We start from the raw sequence: 10291 nt of genomic DNA, 5'->3' as shown, positions 1-10291 counted from the left end.
TGGGGGTGCTCCAGTGAGCTGGTGTGGGGGCTCACGGCTATGAGAGGAAAGCTCAGCCAAGGCCTAGGCTTTGGCTCCCGGGGCGGCCTTCCCAGAGCAGCCTCGGACTGTGGCCCACCTCCTATTCTCACTCCTTCCACCTGAAGTGCAAGTGCCTTCAGGTGCCGACTACCTCTCATAATATAGCCCATGCTAAAAGGATTTGAGGCTGAGCCTCGGGGTTCCTCTCCAGAGCCGCTGAGCAGGGAGGGAGATTTATGGGTCAGAGTGCTATTTCAGGCAGTTTGCACTACCAAAAGCGGGTGAGTGTCCATGAGGTTTATCCTAAAGAAACTGGGTTTGCCTAGCCAGCTTCTGGCAGCCATGGCAGGAGGAGCTGCAGGTCAGGTAACCAGGCAGCCTTTCCCGTTCTTTAACTTTGGAAATCCATGTTGGTGGAACCTTATAAAAACGTGGTTTGAGGAGCGAGGACCTCTTGGATCCCCTTCCATCTTTGTTTGGTTTCCATCTCATGGTGACCCATGGGTAAACCCAGCTGAGACCAGCACCAGCTGAACCACCCAGACTTCTCACAGAATTCAGAGAAAGAACACCCTGATGCTAAGCCACTAAACGTTGGGGTACTTATTACACAGCAGTAGATAACTGCACCCCCCAGCCAAATTCCATGTGTTTGGTGGGTAGGAAACAGTAAAGCAACCTCAGGCTTGCCATGGTTATTTGTCTTGTTTTAGGCCAAACTTGCTGACTTTCAAATTAGATATAAATCCTCCAAATGTTTGGTTATTTGGTCAAGTTTTGTGTTTGGAGTGCATGTGTTTATTTTCTTACTAGAAAATAACTAGTAACTAGCTGTTATGGATTAAATAACTAGTAACTAGCTATTACGGATTAAATTATGTCCTATCCCCACCTTTCCCATTCATATGTTGCAGCCCTATCCCCCAAAGTGACTGCATTTGGAGACAGGTGCTTAAAAAGGTAATTGAGAGGTGAAGTGAAGCCATGAGGGTAGGTCCCTAATCCAATTGGACTGGTGTCCTATACAAAGGAAAGAGAAAGGCTAACCAAAGACACATGAGAAGGTGGCCGTCTGCAAGCCAAGGAGAGAGTCCTCAGGAGAGACAGAACCAGCAACAGCTCAATCTCAGACTTCCAGCCTCAGAAGTGTGAGAAAACAAGTTTCTGTCTTTTAAATCACTCAGGCTGCTGTATTTGTTACAGCAGCTCTCACAGACTAATACACTAGTAGGTTAATACAGAGAGACTTCTAAAGGGATGCTACTCAGGCTGTGCTTTTGACTTGAACTTTCTTCTCCAACTTCTTTTACACCAAGTGAAGAAAAATTTCAAGGGTATCCTTCTTGTCTATACCCCTGGCCAAAGCTGAATGCTTTGAGACATTCTTTCCATTTGAAAATTGAGTTTAAAAACAAACAAGTAATGATATTGTTCCTATTCTTTTTTATTAAGGAATCCAAGCTCGGTATTAAGAACATATACGAAAGCCTGAAGGAAAACACACGATTACCCACAACCTTCCAGTCTAGAGATGATCACCAGTGTGAGGCTCTCTATACTTTTTAAAAGCTTCTCCTTATTAAACTCCTCTTCAAGAGCTTACAGTGCAGCAGGGGCTCAGGGCCATCCAGAAACTCAAGGAGAAAACACTATCACTCAGGTTATTTCTGCAGGAAGCAGGTGCTGGGATTGCATGATTACAGCAAATGATGGGAGCAGGTGGCATAACTAGATACAGCTGAAAGTGACCAGCTAGGGGACACTGGACTTAAGTGATAGCCTCAGGCATCTCCATCACTCCACCATACCCATTCGTCCAGTGAGGTATCATTTACGCATAGATACCTATGTGCTAGGTGCTGTGCAAACTTCTGGAAATAAAAGAAGAATACAATACAGACCTCCCCGCTGCAGGGTCTCATAATCTAATGGAGGGTATAATCTAATACAAACTAGCGGAAACTGGTAATGGTATCTGAGAATGCGGTGACTGTGTGCTGTGGGCTCCAAGACCAGAAAGCCACCTCTCCGCGGAGATCAGAGAAGACCTCGTGGAGGTGATGGCTGAACGCGTGTGGACCTCAGATATAAGCTCTGGTTCTGAGGGTCGCACAGGCAAGATGGACACAGCCAGTTGCTGAGCCTGGTCTCAAAGCAGAACAACGTCCTCCACCACCTCCCCTTACAATGAATGGATGTAGATGAATGAATACAGGTAAGAAAACAGCTGAAAGCACTGTCCCTCTTCAGTGGAACGATTCAATAGCGAATTTACTGAGGGCCTGCCGGGCCTGAGTGAGCCGTTGAATTCTCTCCTTAAGGCATCTTCTCTTGGTAGTGGTCTCACTCTGTTCTTGAATCAACCACGAATAGTGGTCTTTTCTCTGCAGCAGCTGCATCATGGCTTTCTGCAACCAGTCACCATTCTCTCGGAGTATGAAATACTGGATTATAAATGGGATCTGGTTTGTGAGTCGTTTGCTGGTTTCCTGGAAGAAGGAGTAAGCAGGGTTTACTGGAGGGGTCTGAGCTCAAGGCTGGGTTGCAGAGAGAAGCTTGGATACACCTCTGGTCGCCTTGCCAAGCCCTGGTAAGCTCTCTGCCCCCCATGCCAGTGGGATCGAACCCCTCAAAGGTTCTTATCTGCCACCCCCTCTTTACTCTCAGGCACCCTGTATTGCAGGCTAGCAAGTGCACATCACTTCTGGGCGCCCTGAGAGCTCCCCTCCCCCTGGAGAGACCTGCTGGCCCCAGGCCCCTGACTCCCCTCTGGCGGAAGATAGGGACCGCTTCACACCCTTGCTTCATTCATGCCCTGTCTTCATAGGGTGGCCAGTTTATCTGGCGGCCAACCCCAGCACTGGGTAACTCCACTCTGTTTTGCTTCACAAAGCACTCCAGGAGCTGGGCTTCTTTGTAGTTTAAAAGCTATTCCCCTTTCTATGGCATCCTGACACCTACACATCGGGGTGGGGGGACACGGTCAGAAACCACAAAGTTGATTGGGTGACAAAATCCAGGGAAAGGACATTTATTTCACTTGTGTCTTGTGGAGCTGGCAAGTTCGAGGCATGCTAAGAGCTAAGGGCCTCATACCATGCAAGAAAACTCCTTGCAGCCAGTAGCCTTAGCGTTCCTCGTGTTTTGCTGGGTTCAGATGACAGTGATTTTGTAATTCATGCACTATATGTCCAATATAAAGGACTTTGAGGTCTGGATTAACTTTGAGTACCTGCTCTGTCACATTAAAACATTGATTTTAGACAAATTAATAAAAAATGTCCTCACAGGGCTCCTGGAAAATGATAAATGAGATACTATCTGAGTAGTTTATCATAGCACAGAAGGGCTTGCTGCATAGCCGTGGTCCCTCCCTTCTGCCCCTAGGAAGCCCGGCCTCCTTTCACTAATACCACCACCCCCATGCCCTGGACTCACCAAGAAGTATGTGTTCAGGTGGACAGCAATCTCCGTGATGCAGGAGACCTGGTCCTTTGAAACTGGAGGATTCCACTGAATATTCTGAGGCACATTCGCCAGTGGGTTAAAAATCTCTTCTCGGACTTTCTGCAGCATAATGCTGTAAGTCTGATCTTGACAATAAACCAGCTGCTCCATTTTGAACTGAATGTGGATCAACTTTTCAGCGTTTTCTATCTCTTTGGCTTTTCCGAATTCAATCATGCTCTGGTTAGATGAAAAAGACAAACTTGTTACCTTGTTTTCTCTCTTCCCTTGCGTAAGCAGTTTAGGAAGCTGTTATGTTTGAGGCCAGCATTAAAAATAATCCAATGTCAAGGCAGGGCTGACATTTTAATGGTGATTTCCAGAGGGTCCTTCCCACCTCACCTGCTCCTATCATCACCTCCCCCTCCCCACCCCTGCCATGCTGCCAAACTGCCGTCCCTCCTTTCTTCTCTTTCTCTCCACCCCGCTCCCCCACCAGCTGCTTGCCCCCTTGCTCAGTCTTGGTCCACATTTTTCTGATGGTGCTAGTCACTCTGCTGACTCTTGTGCTTGAATCCAAGCCCTCACGAATGACTCCAGGGCCACTGAGTACGGTGTATGACACCTGGGTGTATTTACCTCCCAGAAATCCTGAGACTCCTACATCACCCGTGCATTCAAGGGTGTTGTAGGAGATGGGGTGACACAGTAGAGCAGTCTCACTTCTGTGGGCCTGATGTATGTGTCCCCCAAATCAGTATGTTGAAATCTTAACCCCCAAGGTAATGGTTTTATGAGGTAGAGACTTTGGAGGTGATTAGGTTACGAGGGTGCAGTCTCATGAAAGGGATTAGTGCCCTTGTAAAGGAGGCCCCAGAGAGCTCGCTATCTTCCAGCCCTGTGTGGACACCTGAGAAGGTGGTGGCCGTCTGCAGCCTGGAAAAGAGTCCTCACCAGAACCCCATCGTGCTGGCACCCTGACCCCAGACTTCCAGCCTCTGGAACAATGAGAAATACATTTTTGTTGTTGATAAACCACTCAGTCTACTGGGTACTTTGTCGTAGCATTGGGAATTAACACAGTCACATTTTGTCTTTGAGTTTCAAAAAGACTTTTAAAAACTGAAGGGAGAGGCTTTGAGCCAGAAAGAGGGTGAGTTTCGCAAGTGAAGTTTCACGGGTGCTGGTTTCTCTTCCCCTATCTGGAGTGTGTATGGCCACAGTGGACATGGTCTGATGCCTGAGAGCGGATCTGTGGCCTGTGCCTCATTCTTGAGATTTGTGACATAGAAGGGACAGGACCAGCAGTCTCTGATGTGCTCAGGAGGAGCAGAGTAGCAACAGTGGAGTGAGTGTGTGGGCTGCAACCCCTGGAGGTTCAGAGGCCATTGCAAGGCCGTGTCTGTCTCTAGGGGAGAGAGGGAAAGGCCCTCAGTGTATACCAGAGGTCCTGAGGTCCCAGAGCAGTCAGGGACAGCAGCAGAGGCACTTCCTGCCCTGCAGGGCTGGACGAGAGTTCTGGGTAAACAGCCCTGAGGGGGGGAGCCCTGAGAACCCCAGGAACCAATGCCAAGGCCTGGAAGGATGGAGGCCATCTTGGTGATGGAGAGTCAGGCATGTTACCCACCCCATGACAAGGTGCCCAGGATGTAGACAGTGCCCCTGAGGAAGTTGTCGGGAGTCAGAACTGAGATTTAATTTTGCCAACTGGCAATAGGGATGAATGGAGAAACTAAGTTAAAGTTTGAAAAGGTGACAGCAATTCTCTTCTTGTCTGTCTGAGTTGTGGGTGGAGATTTCAATCCCCAGCCCAGGCCTGGGAAGACGAGGACTTCCAGGGTGGGGGCTGCAACACTCACTCCCTTGCCTTTCCTGAGAGGTGGCTCGGGGCAGAGTTCTAAGTGGAAACCCATAGAACGTGACAATATTTTTTAATCAAACTTATACAAGTTTTGGAGTAGGACTAGCAGCCAATGCTTTCCTTTACTCTTGAAAAAGATTCTGACTATCGGCCAAACCGAGGTAGTGCCCCACGTCCCGCCGGAGGTCCTGCAGGACAGATGGCCAGGCCACATGCCTTGTCAAGACGACTCTGGAGCAGAAGACGAGGACGTGCACGCTCCTGGGGGCACCAGCTCAGCTACACTGCCATTTGCAACCCTGGCCTTGTAGTCCCAACCACAGTTAATATCCAACTTCTCTCAAAAGATAGACTGAGATAAAACAGCTACTAGCCTGGCAACCAGCAAGTGAACTGAGCACTTACCTGGGCTTCTTGACAAAGGTTGGAATATTCACTAAAATTTTTTTTGGCCGTATCAATGAAAGCTTGATGGACAATTTCTGATTAAAAAAAAGAGAAGAAGAAGAAGAAAAAAACATTAATCAGTAAAATGCAAGCAGGAAAAAACAAATCCATTAAAGATACCAGCAGCATAATTGGTGATACACTGACCCCATTCTAGGGCTGAGCTCCCTAGACCTGCAGACCAAGAGAGGAGAGGGTGGGACATGATCCCTGGGAGGAAGGCAGTTCCGCCACCATTTCTCACCCTGTCTGGGGTGTGTGTTCTCTCCACGGTTAGCACCTGACCATCCCTCATGTGGCTAACGCTCATGTGCCCTCTCCAGCCCTGCCCAGAGGAGCCCTTCTGCCCTGCCCTTCATGTGTCTGAGGGACAGGCAGAGAGCCTTGACAGTGCTCAGGCGCAGCCTCGTCAAACTTAAATATGCTCCAACCCCGCTGGAGACCGTGGTCCTCATCTTTAAGGTCAGAAGCTGTAGATCTGACCAGTGTAGGGTGGCCGGCCAGTGCACAGACAGTGCTGTGTGTGATGAGACTATTCCAGTCCTTCCCTCCCAGGCATCAGGGGCTGTGCAGGGTACTGAGGGACAACTGGAGGAGTGCTGAGGGTCCTCACCAGCGACCCTCTGGAGTATGTCAAGTGCGGGGTCCACCAGCTGCTGGATGTACTGACGCACGATGATCTCGAACGTCTTGTAGTTCAGAAATCCAGGAAGCTCTTTGCCGCGATACTGCTTTTCATATTTTGTGACTTCTTCATGGATGATAGTATTAACTGCAACATGTAACAGGTCACCATAGTGAATTCTAATAACTCCATAGACATTTTAAAGATAGGAAAAGGTTTTTAAAGTCTTCCCCACAATGTACCTGAAAGCAGAGTTTCAAAATGGAGTTTTGTTCATAATGGAAAAAAGAAAAACAGGCATGATCTGATAGTGGTAGTTCAAGAAATACTAACTTTGGCTCGGCGCCTGTGGCTCAACCGGCTAGGGCGCCAGCCACGTACACCTAAGGTGGCGGGTTCGAATCCCCAGCCCGGGCCCGCCAAACAACAATGACAGCTGCAACCAAAAAATGGCCGGGCGTTGTGGCGGGCACCTGTGGTCCCAGCTACTTGGGAGGCGGAGGCAGGAGACTCGCTTGAGCCCAGGAGTTGGAGGTTGCTGTGAGTGTGATGCCATGGCACTCTACCCAGGGGGACAGCTTGAGGCTCTGTCTCAAAAAAAAAAAAAGAGAGAAAAAGAAAAGAAATACTAACTTTTAAGAAACAAAAATCTTACTCTACAAAAATGCATTTCAATTGAGAATCATGGCTCCAAGAAAAACAAAATCCGATTATTTAAATGAAAATAGGAACTCAATCTTATCCCACTTAGAGGCCTCCCAAGTACACATCCACAGACCATGGTAAGAGGGATCCACCATGGAAGTAGACAGTGCTGTTTTTATCAAGTGCCAGAATAAAATTACCACAACACCAACAATGGTGTGTGCGCACAAACACATTCACACCGTGACTCACTCACACACTCACACTGTCACACACTCACTGTCACTCATACACACTCACACTGTCACACACACTGTCACATACACTGTCACTCACACACACTGTCACATACACTGTCACACACTGTCACATACATTGTCACTCATACATACACTGTCTCACACACACTGTCACACTCTCACTGTCACACACTCATGCACACACTGTCGTGCATTGACACAATGTCACTCACACTCTCACTGTCACTCACACACGCACACACTGTCACGCACTGACACTCACAATGTCACTCACACTCTCACTGTCACTCACATACACTGTCACACACTCATACTGTCACTCACACACACACTGTCACACACATACACACCCTACCTGCATCTGGGCTGGAGCACCTGAGACTCAGAACTGTGCCAGGGGAAGCCAAGAGACTCTTATTAAACCAGGAATCTCTCTGCTTTGGGATTAGGGGTGCAGAGAAGGGGAGTTGGGGAAGTGGAATGTTTTAGTTGCCTGGCTAACACACTGCCACTTCATCCAGTCTTTGCTTTTTTCTAAAACTGAATCATGGCACCCTAGCCCTTCTACAGGGCCATAGTGAGCGAGACTTCATGTGGCTTCCCTGGCTTCCCTGCCCCTGTACCCTGAAAGCCAGGCTATGCTCTATCTCAATACCAGCAAAATGAAAAATGTCCCAGGTTGCTTCTTCCTCCAGGTCAAACTCGAAAGCTGGTGTTTAGCCACTTACTGAAGCCTCTGTGCCTGGCGTGTCCTCAGGAACCCCCACCTAGCCAGTAGGTGTGCTGTCCACTACAGCAGCTGGACAGCCTTGCTGGGAGCTGGCTCCCAGGTCATCCTGACACCTGCCATGGGTGTGGGCTCCTCTTGGGGAACTCAGGATCACCGGCCTGGGGTGCTCTGGACTTTCTCAGATGGGCATTGAAAGCCATTTAAGCTCAAAACCAAGAGCAGGTGGGAAGTCGGGAGCAGTAGAATGGCCTTTGCTGACCTGGTGAGGGCAACTCTGTCTGGAAAGGTCTCACTAGTGGGGCAGGCACTGCTGGTTACTAAGGGCCCCGGGTGTCCTGTACAGGCACATGCAGCTCTCTGCACTCTCAGGATACCCCCAAATAGCCTCTGTTCTTGGTACATGTGATGATGCTTTTGGGATTGCTCCGGGACTTACCTTTATGAGTGTTGGCTGTCAGCACATCACACCAGCATTTAAATTCCTCTCTGAGTTTGTTATACAAGCGGCTCTCGTTCTCCTTGATGATTTCTTCTCCTTCTATTAACTTTTCAATGTCCTGATTAAACATCTTAATTTTCTGAAAACGACAGTGAGTCATCAGTCTGTGCTGTGACTGCAGAGCCTGCTGCTCGGGTCGGTCTGTTTATTTTTTTTGAGACAGAGTTTCGCTATGTCACCCTCAGTAGCAGCTGTGGTGGGACAGTTCACAGCAATCTCCAACTCTTGGCCTTAAGTGATTCTCTTGCCTCAGCCGCCCAAGTAGTTGGGAGTACAGGTGCCTGCCACAATGCCTGGCTATTTTTTGTTGCAGTTGTCATTGTTGTTTGGTAGGCCCAGGCCGGGTTGGAGCCGCCAGCCTCGGTGTTATGTGGCTGGTGCCATAACCACTGTACTACAGACGCCAAGCCAGTCAGGTCTTTCTGAAGGAGGTCCCACCCACGTCATCTCACAGGAGGGGCCGTGGGGGTGGGACAGAGCTCCTGGCACCGCTCTAGGCCTCGGACCTGCAGTCGACCCGGGAAGGATGCAGGGTGCTATAGAGTCCCGCGGAAATCCTCACCTCTATAAGAAAGAACATCTTGTCGGCCTCCTGGATGGGGACGTCGGCCCCGTACCTGCGCAGCTCCTCTGTCGCCCTCTGGTGGTGCTCCTTTATTTCATTTTCTAACACAGGGAGTGATCTCTGAACAAAACACAGACTCTGTAAGGTGACGGGCCAAAGGGACTGTGACCAACTGGTCAACCTATGGGGGTGGTCAACACTAGGTCTGCTGGTGAGTATACATGGTACATGTCCAGTCTATGAGAATTAGGTCAATTTAAGGAGGTGGCCAGCACAGGGAGGCCGTGAGATTCCATTCTAGTTCCAAATGTGAAGCTGCAGCTGAATGAGATTGGCCACCAAATTTTCTAGGCACATGGGTAGGATCCCATTTTAAAGCATGCAGGAGGATTTAGAATTGTATCATCGCATGAATCTCACTAAGATTCACACCTGTCCAGAGAAGGCTCTGCATGCCACGGGCAGGGACCACAGCTGGAGTGACCTGGTGTGGGATGTGGCTGTTATTATGCCATGCAAGTGGTGAGAAATGGGGTGGTGGTCACATCATTTGTTTTGTTGTTGTTTGATTTGGCTTGGTGCCTTGTGTTCAGAGAACAAGTACACTCGAGTATAATGTAGGGGTTCTTTAGTAAAATGTTACGGTGGTGAGAATTTGAGTGTTATAACTGGAAAATGGTGCATCTTGGGTGTTGGCAACCTTCTCTACATCTCACTTAACCCCCACACTGCAGTACTCTGCCCCTTTTTTGCCAGAGAGGAAACTAAGGCTCAGATAATCCAGCCATCTGGGCAGGAGGGGGGCACTGAGGGTGAGAGGTGGTCTGGGGGGTCGGTCAGCACACCAAGACTGGGCAAGATACATCACACCAAGAAATTAATAAGGTCTCGGAAGCTCTTTGGGGGGACAATTTGTGTATTAATTTCTGATATTTTAAATTATTATCATTATAATTGAATCTTGATTTGAATTTTGAAAATTAACTTAAAATATTACAAATGCTACATTAAAATATAAATGTTAAGAAAAATGTTATCAAATAAGTCATCAAAATGCAACTTTTTTTTTTCAAAAAAGATATTTTCCTTAATCAGACAGGGATGTAGCTTTCAGAATCTTCTGTTGTAAATCAGGGGATTCCACTAGAATCAATGTTCCTCAAAACCTGTACCCAGGATCACTTGAGAGCC

At 48.4% G+C, this 10291-nt stretch overlaps 1 protein-coding gene across 1 annotated transcript in view; it reads right to left on the bottom strand.

Annotated features, from left to right (window-relative positions):
* Positions 1-1458: 1458 nt before the first annotated feature.
* The window catches only part of MX2 (MX dynamin like GTPase 2), a 32912-nt gene continuing 24079 nt past the window's right edge, over positions 1459-10291 (bottom strand). The window contains exons 11-16 of the mRNA XM_023518105.1: positions 9098-9220; positions 8473-8614; positions 6390-6548; positions 5735-5811; positions 3460-3708; positions 1459-2510 (exon numbers count right to left, since the gene is read on the bottom strand). Coding sequence (XP_023373873.1) covers positions 2268-2510; positions 3460-3708; positions 5735-5811; positions 6390-6548; positions 8473-8614; positions 9098-9220 — 993 coding nt within the window. The 3' untranslated portion in view covers positions 1459-2267. The remainder of the gene's footprint in view (positions 2511-3459; positions 3709-5734; positions 5812-6389; positions 6549-8472; positions 8615-9097; positions 9221-10291) is intronic.

This window comes from Otolemur garnettii, unplaced genomic scaffold (assembly GCF_000181295.1).
Source record: "Otolemur garnettii isolate 467f Iridium unplaced genomic scaffold, OtoGar3 scaffold00128, whole genome shotgun sequence".
NCBI classification, from domain to species: domain Eukaryota; kingdom Metazoa; phylum Chordata; class Mammalia; order Primates; family Galagidae; genus Otolemur; species Otolemur garnettii.
Note: the sequence above shows the minus strand (reverse complement) of the source record. Positions and strands in the feature narration are given on the sequence as shown.